Genomic DNA, 18,121 nt, shown 5'->3' with positions numbered 1-18,121 from the left:
CCATCCCTTTCGTTCCTTCTGCTTGACATCCGCAATCTGCCGGAACCTTCGCCTTACTTACATCATCAGCATTATCATCTGTCCCCGTCTTATTACATTACCATATTATCATCATTGCCGTCCAACCATTATCGTCTCTAATTCGTATCCTCTGTCAACCCATCATTTTTTGTGATCATCATCATCATCCTCTTCTTCTGGACCCTCCTCTTGCTGGCTTCCTGTTGTGTACGACGTGCCATGCGTGTGTATGTATGTGTGTGTGATTGTTGTTTAATCCGCTCCTTTACGATTCATTTCTTCATCACTTCACATGCTCTCACATATTACTAATTAATTAATATTAGCTAACACGTACAGACGACAAAAAAAATATCACATTGCATAAATTATTTTTAACTCTGCGCGAAAGGGGAGGTGATGTGTTGAGTGTCACACACACACAGACATACGTTCATCTATGCTTTGAACAATTTGAAATGAAAAAAAAAACAGCAAAAGAATCATGCCAGCTGTTTAGGCAAGGCGCTGGACCAGTCGGTTGCTAGGCTAGCACCCCACCACCATCTGGCGAGTAGTGTGGTAGAAGGCTTTGAAGCAGCCGGGATGCGTGTGTTACTGTAACTAAGAGCAACAGAGCACACGCCAACCCGGCTCCTATGCAAAAGGGTTGCGGGAGAATCAAAACGAAAGAGAAGCAGAGATAAAGGAGCGCAGTACGGAAAAACACACTAAAACCGTGTCCGTATGTGAGTGAGCGGGCGTGTGCGTGTATGCTGCGCGTTGCATTGTGAAGCGAAAGAAAGAGAAAAACTGTTGGCATTTCCGCAGCAACAGAGAATCAATTTATCGGCCGCGCGCGCGTGTGTGTGTGCAAAAGTGTGCATTGGAATGAGAGAACCAGGTGGGGATGGAAGGATGTATGCAATTGCACTGCACGCGGTGTGGAAAGAAGAAACGAGAAAGGTCATGTAATGCAACAAAAGATGCGTAAAGGTTATGATCAGAATAAAGTCGCCTGATTGTGCTGGATCATCCATAAAGCGCTTTATACTCCTCCTGATGTGTTAACCATCTAAATCGCTGTCCTTTGCCAATCTTCACTACACGCGGCACACACACTAACACACACGCGCACACGCACTTGTGTTGGCTGTTTGCTTTTGTTTTACTATTTTATCAAATATTACTACTACTACTACTATGCCATTCTACTACACACTACATGAACAGACACACACACAGACACACACACACGCGGACGCACACGGACACGCACAGCTATGCTTCCCCGTCTGATCCCTTCTCACCACTAATCTTAAACTGTGCAACGTACGTTATCCTCCTGTTTTGCATTAAGCGTTGTTTTGCTGTTAGATCTACCCTTCCACAGCCCGCATCTCCTACACCAGGCGCCACCAACTGCTCAGCAACTCTTCCCTTTCCTACCATCGATGATGGTGGTGATGATGGTTTGAGTTGGCATCGACGATCGCATTCGTGGAGCGATTATTGTGACGACCGTTGCCGTTGCCGCTGCCGCTGCTGCTGCTGCTGCTGCTGCTGCCGTTGCTGCTGTCATGGATAGTGACGACGACTTCCGGCTGCGAGGTGGCGCCGTTAGCAGCTGCGACACTACCCCCACTGGATGAAGCAGTGCTGCCACCAGCGACGGCCCCACTGCTACCACCACCGGCAGCGTGCGCCGCCTGCCTTCTCGACTGCGAATGTACGTGATGGTGATGGTGATGATGGTGGTGGTGTTGCTGTGCTGCACCACCAGGGTGCTGGTTGCCGGCACCGCCAGCAGTAGCCACCATTACACCACCCACCCCACCACCTCCAGCAGCACCAGCACCGGCGCTAAGAAATTGCTTCAGATGACTGTGTTGCTGCTGCTGCTGCTGCGAGGAAGCCTGATGATGGTGACGATGATGATGTTGATGCGGACCAGCAACACCTTTGCCGACTCCCCCGCCAACAACGGCGGCCGAAGAGCCCATTTCGAGCTGTTGGCGCAGCTGTGAGTACGAGTTGAGCGCGGTGCCACCGCCGTTAGTGTTGGTGGTGGCGTTGGTGCGGGCATTGTGATGATGATGCCGGTTGCCAGCGGATGGTGGTGCGGCTGCCGTCGTCGCCATGATCAGGTTTCTACCAATCGTTGCGACTGTGACGGCGTCCGCGACGGCCGCTGCAACAGCGTTCGCCAGCCCGGCGGCAATGTCATTCACCACCACGTTGACGATCGGTGACGCTAGCGCTACCTTCGGACAGGCAGGGTCGCCATCCGCAACGGCAACTCCGCCACGTCCACCGATGAGGGCAGAGGAGTGGCTGCTGCTGTGGCTCAGTTTTGTCTTCCTGGGCGTGGTCGCCGATGCCACCAGTACCAGCGGAGCCTGCCGTTTACCGCCGATCGTCTCCTCAGTGCGAACCGTCGTCGACGGTTTTGCAGCTTCAACTCTTCCGCCAACCACCGATGACGATGACGGGCTGGAGGACGAGGGTGACGCTGGGGCAGCGAGCGATGATGACGGCGTCGGTTTGTTGCTGCTCGTAAGATGATTGATCAACAGGGAGGCCGAACCGCTATTCGAAGCTGCCACCGTGGAGGATTGTACCAGGGCCGGCGAGGGCGAAGCCGCTAAGGATAAAAGTAGCGGCTGCTGGTAGCCATGGCAATGCGATGAAGTAGTAGTAGTGGTGGTGGTGCTGGTCGACCGGTTCGAGGAGGACGACGACGACGGTGATGATGCTGGTGAGGATGTCAGGAGCAGTGCTGCTGCGAGTGCCGGTGCCGACGGTGAGGTGGTTGAGGTGGCCGCCAACGTGCCACTTCCCCCCGGGGACGGAGAGGAAGACGACACTGCTGGCTGGGAGGGAGCGGTGAGGTGGGTTGCTGCTGCTGCTGATGCCGTGGTGCTCATGGTGGTGGTGTTGGAGGAGGCGGAGCTTTGTGATGATAACGACGACGACGACAACGACGATGACGGTGATGACGGCGATGAAGGCGATGTTGTTGACATCACGGCATTTACGGATGTCAACATTTTATTTCAGCTCATCTTCACCCGTTTGCGCGGGGGCCCGATCGGTGGTATCTGTTGCGTGGCCAGCGCCCGGTACGCTTCGTTCAGCAGGTGCGGATGGGTCGCGACCATGTTCTTCCAGCCGACCGTCTCCACCACATCCGTCGCATGACTGCTAAGAGGCGCGCAGCAGCAAATGGATCCGAACAGTGAACGGCGAGGTGTAGAAAAAAGAGAGAAAAGGAGAGAGAGGGAGAAAAGGAGAGAGAAAGAAAAAATGGTACGATGAGCATAAGAAAGACTAACACACGGTCTGGCGGTTTGGCGCGGCGCGGCACAGCGCTCTCGAAATGCAACTTACGTGTTGATGAAGTCTATCGTTTGCGCCTTCAGCTGGTCCGCACTGTGCAGATCGGCCAGGATCAGCGTTTCGGCCGCCGTCTCGACCGACAGGTTAACACAGAGCGCTTCCTCGCACATCACCTTCAGCTTGTCGAGCGCGTACTTGTCCGCCGCCGCGAGCAGATCGTCCGCCATCTTGTCCAGGTTCGGTGCCTTCCCCGTGTAGATAAACCGCAGCATCTCCTTTAATACTTCGTGGTCCACGTCGGTGATGGCGACCCGGTTCTGCTTTCGCTCCTCCATCTCGTGCTCGAACATTGCCGCAAACACGGGGCTGCGTGCTACGGGGAAAGAAAGAATCGTCGCATTATGAAAAGGACCGTGTTGCCGCGATGCACCCGTCAGTCCCCATAAGGGACACAGTGAGCGCATTATGCTACCTACCTGCAAGGATTGCTTTGTGCACCTGGAATTCTCGGCCACCGACCGCTAGTGTGACATCGCTGAACTTTTCGTTGTCGAACAGTGTCCCTAGGTCCTCGGACAGCTTGCATTCTGGCACTTTGAATTGGATGATGTTGCTTTGGCCGGAAATGTTCACACTATCGGCCACTACGCTGACCTGCGGGCGGTATAAAACAAAGGACAGTGGGAATTAGACTCTGGCTTAGTGCAACAGAGAGGGTGTTGTGTGTGGGGTGGAGAACGGCAGAGACGCGCCTGTCGTACCTCGCAGAATATCGTTAGTTTGTCCTCCGGCAGCAGACCGTTCGCCTCGTCTAGCAGGAAATCTCGCCGGATGAACTTTTTGAAGCCCCAGTCCTTGCCCTGCACGAACCGGTACGCCCGTTGCGACTCCATCGCCTTCGTCTCCTCGCGTTTGGCGTTGAGGATGGAAAATTTGAACTTGGCCCGCACTTCCGACTTATTGCAGGACACCAGCAGCAGGTAGAGGGAGAGATAGTCTTTGCTTTCCTCGTCCAGACCTTTTGGATTGACGCGCAAGCACCTGGGAGATAAAGAGAGAGACGATACATTTAGAGGAAATATTCATTCAAACCGTACGACGAAAATGCCACACAACACCGATCAGAATGTTGGAAATTTATATTACTTTTACATTGCTTCTCGCAGTGTTATGCGACGTTTCGAATGTGTTGGCCACGGAATTGAAAGGCAACGCGGCGGGCGACTGTAAACCAACGCCATTGGAATGTGTTTCCAAAAATGGAACACTACACAGAAACACTGCCCGCCCTTACTAAAGCTTATCACAACTTTTACACACTGTTGGCACATGGGCCGGCGGTGGTGTTTTTAAAACGAAAGTTTTTTAAAAATATAAATACCAAACCGTCCACAAGCAAACAAATACCCCAACAGAGGCCAGACGAAGCGAGCAAAAACAACAGTAACAAAAAAAAAAACAACAACAACTGCAACCATCGCATGTAACCTTTGTACTTTCTACACGGAAATGACGGCGGCACACGGCAGACTTTCTACACGGATATCTCTCTCACGGGCGGTTTGTGCGCCCCCATATGTCCCCCGCCGTTTGCTGGTTTGATGAGGCACTCTCTTTCCGGTGAAATTTCGGAGTCGGTGAAAGGATCCTACCCAGCGCGGACCCTATACTCTCTTTTCCCCCCACTCCGGGAAGAATGGAAGAAAGTGGCTGCAAGATCCTGGAGGTCAATGGTAAGTAAGTGGGGGTGGGGCGAACACAGAGATGATTGGGATGTTGGAGTATTTGCAATGAAGCTTGGAGGATCAGTTTCATAACAACACGAGCTTCGGCCGTTGTTTTGCCTCTTCCTCCCACCGTACCAATCCGTATATGGTCAGGGGAAAATTATCACAATAAATCTTATTTTTTTCGGTATAGATTTGGCATTTTGAGCCTCACGCTTAAGCCGCACAAAAGAAAGCCACACTTACCATTTTAGCTTATCATTAGCACCCGCGGAGAATGTGGAGGATTTCAGCACTTCGCCCATCTCTTCCCGGCAGAAGCTGAAATTGTTGATCGTCCACATGTAGCTGAATTTGACCACTTTGACCTGTTGAAGGGAAAGAAAGGAGAGAATAATGTTAAAATTATGTCACATCGAGTTTTTATTCAAAGCGTTCGACACGTTCCAACACACAAGCTGAATGCAATCAATGACTTTCATACAACATAACCCCCAAACAAATATGAGGCAAAATTCGTCAAATATTCCAACTGGAAAATTTGTAATAAGATTTGAACCAAAATTCGCACCGACAAAAACGTGACACAGCGTCATTGCCGCTTATCTTCTTCTACTGCTTCTTTTGCAATCGTGAGCGTCTCATTTGCAATTCAGACACCGATAGTAGTACAAGGAGAAATAAAATAAATTAAAATAAACATAAGCCAGAAAAAGCGTGTGCCCACGACGGACCGGCCGTGAAACAGATTTTACACCCCAAAACGTTTTGGCCACGATCGCGCGCATACGAAAGCAGCGAGCTCAGACACCTCTCTATCTCACAATCGTCATGTGGATCATCATCATTCGGCTGAAAGAAGAAAGAAAAGTTGAATATGAAGGGGGCCTCCCCACTTCCTCAACCAGCCGAAAATGCCGCGCGCGCACAGGAAAAGTTTTCAATATTCCATTCCAATTTTCGCCATGCGCACACAATGCGCAACAACAAACGCCACCCCTACACCTGGGGAGGGGAAGAGGGGCAGCAGAGCAGTTGGTGTGCCTGGGGGTGATGATACGGAGAGGGTGGTATACACACGCGTTGCTCCTGTCCTTTCGTTGTTACGATTTCTCTTTCCCTCTCTTTCTCCGTCTGACTCACGCCAGCGAAGAAGACGAAGCCTTATTTAAACCAAAACCAAACAGAAAACGTCGGTCGGTCGGTTAGGTAACCAATATTTTAATTCGCTCTCCCCGCCTTCCTCCTTGCCTCCTTCTCCTCTTCAACCACCGCAGCCGGCACTGTTGCTTTCTTTCTTCCGGCCTTTCACTGCGTTTAAGCGCGAAACAACACCCACTCACCCAACTCTGCGCGGGGAAATGAAAGGGGAAAGCTGCACTGCACGCGCGCGTGCAAAAGAAGCTTGCGGGTATAAACATCGAGACGAGAAAGCAAGCGCGCAACCCCTGCCTCACCGCCGACGCCAGCAAAAGAGCATCGAAAGGGACGGTGTGTGTGTGTGCGAGTGAGTGGGGGAAGGGTTGGTTGACGGATGCAGCAGACAGGAGAAAACGTGCCCCCAACAGAGGGACGGCTCCCCACATTAAACGGATCCCTTCACCACCAGGGTGACACGCGCGTACGTGCGAGAGAGAGAGTCACAGTGGAAACATATACACACACATCAAATCATCCCTTCACAGTTTACTCTTGATCGGTGAGAGAGTGTGAGTTGCTTTTGGTGGGGTTATTGCGTGTGCACGATGCTGACCACCATCAACAATGGAACGATAAAGCGGAGGGCAAGAGAAAGAGAGAGAAAGAGCGCGTCATAGAAAGGAAATAGCAAAACAAAACAAAATCGACAAAAAAACCCACGCCACACACACACACACTAAGATGCAATGGAGATCGTCGCCGGGCGATCGTTTGCAGACTTTTCCCCCTGCGTGACGGAGGCCCACACTCCGAAGAAAGTGATCGTGGCGTGAAGGAGATTCACCTCTTCCTTCCCCCCTCCCTCCCATAATCGTGCGGCAATGGGCGAGTAGGAAGGTGGAAGAGGCGTTGTTAACGATTATGTAAAAGTAGAGAGTGGCTGCTGAAAAAGAAATGCCCCCAAGTGGTGCAGCTGCCATCCCCCAGGCGCTGTTGTGTTGTCTTGGCCACCTCCGTCCGCGTCCCCCTCATCCTCTCTCTTACAACGACGCCTTTTTTGCGGTGAAAGATGACAGCGGAGGAGCAACAGCAGTGGCAGAGCATGAGGAAACGGCACACGTAACAATCCCACCTTTCGCCTGCTGGTACCTCTGTCCCCTTGCTACACGACCAGATAAAAGTGAAACCCCCTGCTGCCTGACGATTATCGGAGCAACAACAACAGCAAATAAAAGAAGAAGCAAAATTGAAAATGGGAAGGAGCCTTTCCTTTCGGTAGCTGGTCGTCACTAGGTAGATGTTGCAGTAGTTGAGCTTCATCTTGAACACGTATTTCCGCTCCTCGAGATCATCGTCCGTCTCCTTAAGCCCGTCCTCGCCCGCTTTTGTCATGGTGGTGGTGGTGGTGGTAGTGGTAGTCGCAACAGGAGAAGGATCTAACCGACCCTCCGCCATCGGTAGAACCGCTGGCTCGGAGGCCGCGACCGTACCGGCGCTCGTTGTACTGGAAGGTAGTAGTCGGTGGGGTTGGTGCTGGCTGGTGGAGGAGGACGCAGCAGCAACAGGACCACCATCGTCACCATCCGCCGGCTGCGGTGGCCGCGATTTGGCAATCGTTGTTGTGGCCATGTACGTGGCGGTCAGGATGCGTCGGCGGGGTGGCCGCGGTGGTATCACAATCGGAGGTACTAAAAATGCGCCACTACTTCCACTAACACTACCACTACTGCTACCACCACTGCCGCCGGAAGTCGACCCGGCCGGAGCCGTTGCAATGGCGATCGTTCTCGTCCGCACGGTCGTAGTTGCCGTTTGCACACACTTGTCGGCCATACTTTGACTTAGCTTTCAGCTTTTGCATAAAAAACGCTCACAACGGGGATACGAAATTGCAGCAGCTTGCCTTCCCCCGGCACATCCGCAGCACTGCACGGGAGACACTTTCCAATTGGAATCGACACTCGCAGGGTTAATAGGAATCTTCTTAACCTTTACCGCCTGAATGTAGGCAATTGGATGCTTTTTTCGATACACCCAGCCGAAAGGAACGAGGAACTTCGAGGGCGGTTGGTAACTACTTGTAGCGACGTTGGAACACAGCTTTGGTGGGTGAGATTAAAATCTGCCTCGACAGCTCGAAATACGTTAAAACACAATACACAAACACATCACAGACGGGAGCTACTCCAATACTCAAAGGGTGAATTTATAAATGCACACGCACACAGCACACAAACACACGGGAAATGAAAAAGGAACGGTTTCCGGTAGAAAGCACACCAAGGAGACTGCTAGAGGATTAAAATACAGAAGCACTAATGATTCACGTGCTTCTCTCGCTGGGACCCGGAGCTTTGGGAACTTTTGTACGAATGGTTTGATGATGCTACGAATCGAAGACGAACTCTTCACAAAAGTGCACGAGGATCTTCTCACAAAACAAGACACACCAACAGGGCGCAGTGGCGAGCGACCGGCCGATCGAACGTGTGGAGTGGTGTGTTCGTGCGCACACACTCTGTAACGCGCGCCGACGACCAAACACAACAACTATTGCGGGCTCCGCTCACACAACGGCTGCTGACACTCTCGACGAACGACTCCGAAACACTGTTGTGCGCCGGCCAAAGTTTGTGCCGCGATCGGTCCCTATTGCTGCTGCTGCGGCGACGGCTTAGGCCATTCGGGAGTGAGAGTGTCTCAGGCTCTCCTCCAGCGGTTTACCACCACCACCACTACAGCACGGCGCGCGCGAGAGGGAGCCCGCGCGCACGCGCGCACACGCCTTCATAACCAATACTACACAATGAAAAGCTGCTGCCCAAAAACATTTCACTCTCACCGAGCGCACCGCGCACCACCACCTCCGGGGGTTTCTCTCGCGCGCGCGCACACACACATACACGCACACTTCCCTTGGCTTTCTCGTCCAGCGCGCAACGGGGCGGTGGAGGGCACGGGAAGTAGGGCGGTGAGTGTGTTACCGCATTCGATGGCCGTTTCTTCACCTTTCTTTCCCTCTCCCCCTTTCCCTTCTGCTTCGACGCCTTGCACTGGGTCTCTCCTCCGTGTGCTCTCTTTCACTTTCACCTCGCGGCAGCGGCGCCGTACCAGTGCGAGAGGTGATTTGGGATTACAGAGGAAAGCCGGCTACTCCTACCCATCCCTCCTCTCCTACACTACTTTCAGTATTGATCTTGCTTTTTGTAAGACACATAACAAAGATAGACGACACCTTGAATTAACGATCATTTTGCTCCCCTTTTTAACACGCCAGACAAGAGAGACAACACACCCTCCCGACACCTTTCTCCATTCGCCGATTCTGTCGGCGTCGTTGAATGTCAAACATTTTACAAAAGCCCCGGAGGAGTGCAACGGGGGAGATGAACAGAAGAAGTGCGAGTGCCGAAACGCCCCACCACCCTCAACCGGCATAAAATGGCAAGCGGAACAGGAAGTGGACACACTGACAGTGTACTACATTTCCGGTAAAAGTAAACCACCTCCCTTCTTCACTTCTTCCGCACGACCCAAGATCAATATCCCGATTTGGCGAAACGACTCACACAGGATATATGAGCGCACACACGCGAGAGAATACATCCGAGCAGAGCGTTTTCGAAAAAGAGAAATGATCAGCGGAGAAAGGAGCCCGACCGATCGGTTGGGGAGGATATCTCGTTTCGGGGGAGAAACAGTGCAAACCACCCCACCCACCATCACCACCCCCAGCGCGCAGAAGCAATGCAAAAAAGGAAACCATCATTTCTACTATATCCCACCACTCCTCTCCTCCCTTTTTCCGTAAAGTTTCACCCTTACACAACACCACGGCGGGGCGGAGGAAGAGGGGATGGTGCTACATGCGGGCTGGTTTGCGGGCGATCAGCCAGTCAACGAGCAGCACCGCACCCCTCCCAAATTATCCGAATCCGATCGACCATTATGTAAGCGGAGAAATGAATAAAGCGAGAGAAGCAGAGAGATTGCAAGAGAGAAAGAGAGAGGAGCAGGCAGAAGAACAGAGGTTAAAAACGTGTTTGTGCCGCGGGAAATGGCGATCAACACACACAGACGAGTGTGCTTTCTTTCTGCTGCTTTTCTACCGGGCGCCTCCTTACTTAACGCGCACACAGAGACACAGCAAGCAGCGCACACACCTCTGCCCCCTTATCATCCACTTAGCATCCCAAAGGAAACCGATCTTTCCGCTAGGGAAGGATCATAGCCATGCTATCCATACACGGTGGTATTGTAGTGTTACAATAAGATCAATGCAAAAAAACTCCTTTTTCTTGGGTGATTATGGCGCGGAGATCGCTGGATAAGCCTTGAGCATAATATGGCGACAGAGATAAATTGTTGGATAGATGCATTGAAGCATTGTAGTTAGGTATAAAAATATTAATTGAAAAACATTTAGCCATTTTATTTCAACGATAATTTGACTAAAAGCGCAATTGATTTTGGAACATATTTATTCGAAAAATAATTTATTACAATATTTAAATTTTATGCATTAACATGCTACAGCAGGCTGTCAGTAACATGGATTAGTAAACCAGCAAAACCAAAATGGTCGCACATGTGATAAAAACGGATGGCGGCGTAGATAAAACAAATGTCTGCTGCCCGGACGAACCACACAACAAAACAAGGTATGTATGGCTTTTTCGACGCGGAAAAAAACACTCAAGTGGTGGTGTGAAAATTAGCACACGACTGGAAATCCAAACCCTATTACGGCGCACGAACGCGAACCCTTTGCATAATTAGCGTGTCCAAAAATTGAGGAAATGAGTTTCTCCATTCGTGCTATTTATGTTGTACAGGAACCAACAGTAACATACTGTCCTTTATATTAACAGTGTATGTGTGGTAAAGTAAAAGAAACACACTCAGTGGTACACGAACTACTCTTCCTTAAAAAAAACCTCACTTTTGTTGCTCTCGCCACAAAGGAAGACACACAGCTAGAAATGAATGTTTTCCAGCATTACTTTTCACCAGCGACACCATTATCGTGTTGAGTAATTTCGGGCGGCCAGACACCGACGATCAGACGTGTGGGAGAGAAATCATCGTAGTAGAGGGGAGAGAAGTATTTGGTATGAATTTGGATGGGGATTGGATGATGATCATTACCTCCGTAATCATATCCCCACCCACTTCTCTTCGCGCCAAATACGGACCGGAAGGAGATCGCGCCAGCTCTTCTGCTCCGGCCGATCGTCTCCTCCCATCTCCCACCCCATGCGCCATTCAAAGAAACACACACACACACACACGCACACACACTCTCCGAACACAGCGACGCTGCAAATGAAAGTAGTGAATGTGAATGTTGGACAAATTTTCGTTTGGCGCCATCCACATTTCACTTTCGCTCTCGTTTGCGCGGTCTGCCAAGTGCGGGAGATGAGGGTGGCGGTGGAGGTGGTAGGGCAGACTCCTCTCTTACTGCACACAATCGGCCGACGGTCACAGAGCACAGAGCACCAGCGCCACAGCACACAGCACACTTTTCCGGTTGCGATGGGACACCAGAGAGCACGGGAGGAGGACCGCAACGGCAACCAAACCGGAACAAATCATTCGGGTGAAATCCGACCGACCGAAGGAAAGTAAGTGCATTCGGTCGTAGTATGACCTCCCCCCGGGGGCGCCAACGGGACGCGGGGTTCGTCCCGTGATCATTTTTGATTATTTCACATTTAAATAAACACGGTACGGGACACACATCACCCTGTTGTTAAGAGATCAGACAGAAAGAGAGAGAAAAAGAGAGAGAGAGAGAGAGAGAGAGAGAGAGAGAGAGAGAGAGAGATAGAGAGAGAGAAGAAATGGAAGGGCTTCCTCGCTCGGGAGATGAATTGGAGGAGCATAACATTATTCCCGTCGGCCTCCCGCGCTAAACAAAACTGCTCGCCCGCCAGACGAAAGTGAGAGTACCAAGCAACAATGGCTGAATGGGTGAGAAAAAGGGGGGCACGTGAAGGGATCAGAAGGGAGCAGCAGTTCAGCAGATTGATCACGCGGCGAGGGCGAGAGAAAGGCAAACAGCGATCAGCATCACTCACAAACATAAGCAGCAGCTTACGCCCGCCGCGCGAAGAAAGGAAGTGAAATGTGAAGAAAAGGGCTCCACATTTTGACGATCAAAATGTGCAGCGCTTTTCTTTAATAGTTTCCCTCCATGCTGGATTTTGCATATCGCATTTTTACATTAAACTATTCAAACATCCTCTGTTGGGTAACTGTTGCGCTCAAATATGATATGTATGATAAGCTAACACCAAATCGCCTTTACAACCCACAGCCATCCTTTGTTCAATTGCAGTGAAGTGAGGGGAAAACCACCCACACAAACGGAAAACAAATACAGACAGGGACAGCTGTGTAACAGAAAAGAAAACGCTCAAGGGTCAGCAAACCTTCGCTAACAACAAACTTAGCGAAATCCGCGAAACTACACACAATCACACGCGTAGCCCTTTTTGTGCGCTCCTTCTCTCTTTCTCTCTCTCTCTCTTTCTCGCTCTTTAATCATTTATCTAAACCGCGCTGCTACCGACACCACTTTCGTTTTGAGCTTCCGATCGTTTCTTCGCTCACTTTCACGCGCTTTTATGCTGCGTGCATGTGTAACAGCAACCACACACACACGCGCGCGATGATGATGATGGCGCTGATGAGGATGATATGGTGATCGTGGGAGGCATGATTGGTCCCACCCCCACGGTTCGCCGTTAACAAATGCCGCTCATCTTCATTTGCGATTATTTCATTGGTCTGTTTTGCACTTCCTCCTTTCTCTTTTGGGCAAACATTTGATTAAAGGAACAGAGCTTTGGACAGGGCTTGTCTTGCTTAACCAGTAATTATCTGTGGACATTTTTTCTCTGTTATGGGTGTGTGTGTAAATGAAGACTTATGAAAGGCAGCATTTTTTTAAGCAGGGTGCACAGCCGTTACACTTTTTCACTTCTGCAACATGTTGGGTTTAACTTTGAGCAGCAAAAATGTGTGTTTTATAGAACAACAACAACAGCAAGAGAAAACAAACATTCCAAAAGGAACGTGTTATTCCACCGGAAGCACACACACGCACACACAACACAGAAGCATCCGAATTCTTTCTCCATTTTCCGCCCGGGGGAAGAAAAACGGCCTCTTCGCTAGAAATTCCACTTTTACCTAATGGCCAAGGCCCCCACACGCCCCCCAACCTTATCAAGCCGCTAAGGAGGGCGGAGGAGTATGGCTTCCGATTTTCCACTCGCTTGGGAAAGCAGCAGCAGCAGCAGCGCCAACATACAAACGCATCAACAAACGCCCTTTTTTCAACACTCACTTTTACCCGCGGTGTGGCGTAATTCCGGCTAGAAAGTGAACGTAACGCAGCAGAAGGGCTGGCCGGTGGCGGCTGCCGACGACGGCCACAAAAAAGTAAGAGAAGAAAAAAAACCTCCCCACCACAAACGACCGCAGCAGCAGCAAAGGGAGGAAAAACCCCATCAAGCATGAGAAATCGCAGGACGGAACCGGAGCATAATTGATGTAAAAGCGTTTCTATCGGCAGCCAAGTTCGCACTCCTCTCCCCGCTTCCCTCTATCATACCTTGAGACCCTGGAGGGAGGAAGGGAAGGGGTGGGCACATTGAGTCGGTGGTTATGCAGCAACAGGGCTGCGTGTATGCACAAATATGTACAGGAAAAAAAAACTATGCCTTCTCTCTCTCTCTTTCCACTTTCTTCTCCTTTCGGTACGTGCTTTTCTTCTTCCTATAGGGGTATGGATTTCCGGTACTTAGCCCTTCCCCAATGGAGTGAGCCGAACACGATGATCGTCTTCGTACATGACGCTGCTCTAGTGGTCGGGCGTGTGAAAATGTCGGCTTTTATCTCGGTTTCTTAACGTTTTCTAAGCTGATCTTGAGCGTGTTTGATCCATAAAACACTTATGAAAATTAGGAGCAAACTTTACCTTTTTTAGACCGTTCATATGCTTTCCGTTTGACAAGCAGTAATGTGTGCGATGGTCCAGAGCGCAATCCAAACAGATTATCAAACTGTTTTCATCTCTCAGTTTGTTGCCGCCGGTTTGATCCGTCTCATCCGTCGGTCTGCCCGATACCATCATCGTTGTGTGGTGTGTGGGCAAGCGCGCGTCGCTTTCTTCCGACAAACGCAAAAAGTTTTTTTTTCGAATGATAAATAACGCAACGAGCAACCACAGAACCAGAAGGCAGAAAGAGGCAATTCCAGCGGTCAACGGCTTCTTGGTTTGCGCCAAGTCGTCAACTTCTGCCAACACGAACGATCCGGGTCGTCGTCCGGCTTATGAGCTGAGCGCGCGGCTTGAGAGGGCGAGCGCTAGAAGGTGTTTTAAAGTATTCTGATCGCGTAAATACCTTCCGCAGGCGCACTGGGAGGGAGCGCCTGAACACGCCTGGAGTAGGAGGAGGAGGAGGAAATCAACTGATGAGCGCATAACCATCCGTGAATAACCGACGGTGAGAGCATCGCGCTCGCCGCAAACACCCAACAACTGACTCATATCAAGAACAAGCAGAAGAAGAAACAAACATGCAAAGTAATGCTGCTGCCCGACTCTCACATGTCCAATTTTTCTATTTCGAGCTGGCTACAAATTTAACAGCATTTCTAAAAGCCCAGCAAAACGCTGTTCAGAAGGAAGTTGAGGCAAAAGCCAAAAAAAAACCATCGGAACTCGCACGTAATACACACTGTGGCGTGAGGTGGTAGTTGAGGCTGGTTGAATATGTGTTTCCTTTGCAATTACCATCGTTAACCGTTCTTTTCGGTTGCGCTTCGCTACCTTTATTGTAGCCACAACAACACATGGAAGCCACCCTTTCGTTCCCTTGCCTAACCACCTCCCACCCGCGCTCACTGTACAAGACGGAATGGAATAGAATATTCTTCCTTAACTAGCCCGAAAGCAGAAAAGATCGATGACCCTCTCTCACCACCAGCCACATTCTGTCTGAGTGTAATAATAACACTCCCTCCCCCCGAAGAAGTATCAAACGCAGCACTAGTGGGTGGTTGTATTTGAAACTGTATCACCGCAACAACTGTAGCAAGCACCATATAGAGATATAATTGGCTCGTCGTTTTCTTTTAATCCAGTTCAAGTTAGTGAAAGAGCGAGGGAAAACAACATTAGGACAGCATAAAACACGTTAGCGAACGGCGGGTGTGAAACAGCCAGCTCTAAGCATTTCCAGGCAACCAATTGATTTAGTTCACTTGCTCTACTAATGAGAAGGTTGTTAATTCTTCCCATTATGATCACAGCGTAACGTGCATCTTTAGGACGTTCATCTTTGCAAAAAAACAACGGCAAGTAAAATGGTTGTGCGATTAATCACAACCAAGATTAATGGCGAACAGTGACGATGAGTTGCTGAATAAGCTGACTGCTTCGCGTGTTAAGCACCACGCATGGTAATTTATTGTTTGAGAATTATACAATATTGGTTTATTACTAGTTGATGGTCTTTCGATTGAAGTTGATGTTCAATCTTTGTAGGAAGACATTAAAATAGAGATACATTCGATTGTTAATTACAGCCGTTCATGTATATGAAATTAAATGAATCGCCCATATTTCAGCGAACAATAATTGCCAACAAATAAAAAACAGTTAAAAAAACATTAAATTCCTCTGTACCTTCACCAAATGGCAGATTCCAATAATATCTTCCTTTGCGCGAGAGGATCGAACCTGAGGAACGGGGCCCTCGCGCCATAAAGTGCAACCACCTCTCCTCCCAGCGACACACACACATCCTATCCCCTCCTTTAACCCGCCCGCCATGCTGTACTCTCACATTACCGCGATGCAACTTTATCGACAGGGACGACTTTACAGCCCCATGGACAGGCCTGGGGCGTACACATATTTAACTCACTCACGCCGTGTGCATCGTCAAAACGCAGCAGCAGCAGCAGCAGCAGCCGCCGCAGCAGGTTCATAAAACAAATCGTATGCCAACCCATGTGTGTGCGCACACTATATCATTAGGAGGAGAGTGCAGCAATGGTGATGGAGCAAACGGATGGTGGGCGGGGTTGTTGGGGTGTACACACACCGACCAGCTATCGCACACACTCTCGCGGGGCGATAGAACGAACTGACCTTGAACTCGGGCGCACAAGCATAACACCAACACGGGCGTGGGGACGTGCCCCGTGTTCCTTCTCCCACACCCGCGTTCCGTTGCTTCCCTTCGGTGGGCAGGGGAGTTCATCGTTTCGATCGCTTTTCTACGGTCTTTCTCCGACAGCAGTTTGCTAACAATCGGTAGGCGTGCATCGGGAGTTCGGGATGGGGTGATGAAAGAAGGAGTTGATAGCATCGCACCTACCGGCAACACACAGTGGTCGTTTGACGACATCAACACATGCCAGGCCATATTATATACCACATTGGCTCAACAGAAAGGCTTGGTGGAGTATTCGGAATTAAGAAAGTGTGTGAGAAAAACGCATTAAAATCGCCATAACTTTTTTCGCTAATAGTTAGAGAAAGGGACACATTACAGTAAGTATCAACACGACGACCACATCATCGACAGCCCGAACCCGAAAAAGAAGCTCGCCACTGGAAAGAATGGGAACTTCTCTTTTGTGGGGAGGGAGAGGATGGTAAACGTTTGGAATGTGAAAGCAGATAAGATTGGGCAGCAGAGTTTGCACGTACCGAAAGAAACGCGAACATTGCCACCGTTGCGCTTCGGAATGGGCACACGCACATCACCACAAGTGTTTGTTTTTTTTTTGCAGAATGTTCAACAAAAAACCGACAATCAACGGGAGAAAATAAAACCCAAAATAAAGAATTTCCAGTCCAATCCGACACACCAAACAGAAAGGGGGGGGGGTTTGAGTGTGGCCATCGACCTCGACACACCACAGTGCGCGCGTTACACAGCACCACCAGCCACCGTTGCGCCCCGTTGTGTCCCCCCGTGCCGAGAGCGAAGAGACGCACCTTCACATAAATGAGGATGATGGTGTTTCTTTCGCCTCGTGCGCTTCTTCGACGAAGATGATTACGTTAGAACTTTCTTCACGCTTCGCTCTTCAACGCTATTTGTATGTTGTTACTTTTTGTTATCCACCAGCTCGTGTATATCTTTCGACCCTCGAGAATCGATACACACACACACACACACACACACACACACACACACACACACACACACACACACACACACACACACACACACACACACACACACACACACACACACACACACACACACACACACACACACACACACACACACACACACACACACACACACACACACACACACACACACACACACACACACACACACATACACACACCAACTACTGGCGTGGCGTGGAGTTCGGAAAGAGTGGTTTGATTCTGATCTCGCTGCTGTTGGGGCTCTTCTGCAGCGGAATCGACGTTAGTTTCGTGTCGTGGCTTACAGCTAAAGGAGCACCAGAGGGGACAGAGTGGGACGCGCACCAGTGTCAATAACCTGGCGACATTTTCAGTATTCTTTTGCGGTTTATGTCCGCTCTGCACCTTCCCTCCTCTCAAGGGGGTGAGATTCTGCGACACTTTGAATTGATTGTTTGAACTTGGCCAGATACAGTCAACAGGACACAAACGTTGCCAAACGCTGCTTTCCATAAGCGGCTTAACTAAGGCCACACTTAAGTAAACACCGTCCAAAAAAGGGGGGTCACTTCACTGCCGTTAGGCAAAATGTTTAACCTTGAAAACACATTGTTTGCACATGTGATTCGATATGTTTCACCTTCGAAAGGCGATGATCTGAAAAACAGTTTTTTCTCATTCAATTCAAATTCGAAATTTCAACGCAACCAATGAGAAGAGCCGT

At 50.0% G+C, this 18,121-nt stretch overlaps 2 protein-coding genes across 5 annotated transcripts in view; both read right to left on the bottom strand.

Annotated features, from left to right (window-relative positions):
* Nucleotides 1-544: 544 nt before the first annotated feature.
* On the bottom strand, nucleotides 545-3,026 carry LOC121590727 (uncharacterized protein DDB_G0271670-like). The gene is made up of 3 exons (XM_041910643.1): nucleotides 1,959-3,026; nucleotides 1,640-1,904; nucleotides 545-657 (listed from the first exon to the last, which is right to left on the bottom strand). The coding sequence occupies exons 1-3, from the start codon at nucleotides 3,024-3,026 to the stop codon at nucleotides 545-547; spliced, it is 1,446 nt and encodes a 481-aa protein (XP_041766577.1).
* A 23-nt stretch (nucleotides 3,027-3,049) lies between these two features.
* Nucleotides 3,050-18,121, bottom strand: part of LOC121589628 (protein roadkill) — a 71,022-nt gene continuing 55,950 nt past the window's right edge. For 3 of the 4 annotated variants that reach the window (XM_041908701.1, XM_041908698.1, XM_041908699.1), the window contains exons 4-8: nucleotides 5,313-5,434; nucleotides 4,101-4,380; nucleotides 3,816-3,993; nucleotides 3,391-3,712; nucleotides 3,050-3,204 (exon numbers count right to left, since the gene is read on the bottom strand). In XM_041908701.1, coding sequence (XP_041764635.1) covers nucleotides 3,057-3,204; nucleotides 3,391-3,712; nucleotides 3,816-3,993; nucleotides 4,101-4,380; nucleotides 5,313-5,434 — 1,050 coding nt within the window. In that variant the 3' untranslated portion in view covers nucleotides 3,050-3,056. The remainder of the gene's footprint in view (nucleotides 3,205-3,390; nucleotides 3,713-3,815; nucleotides 3,994-4,100; nucleotides 4,381-5,312; nucleotides 5,435-18,121) is intronic. The other variant, XM_041908700.1, reaches the window with a different exon arrangement.

This window comes from Anopheles merus, chromosome 2R, assembly GCF_017562075.2.
Source record: "Anopheles merus strain MAF chromosome 2R, AmerM5.1, whole genome shotgun sequence".
In the NCBI taxonomy this organism is placed as follows: Eukaryota; Metazoa; Arthropoda; class Insecta; order Diptera; family Culicidae; genus Anopheles; species Anopheles merus.
Note: the sequence above shows the minus strand (reverse complement) of the source record. Positions and strands in the feature narration are given on the sequence as shown.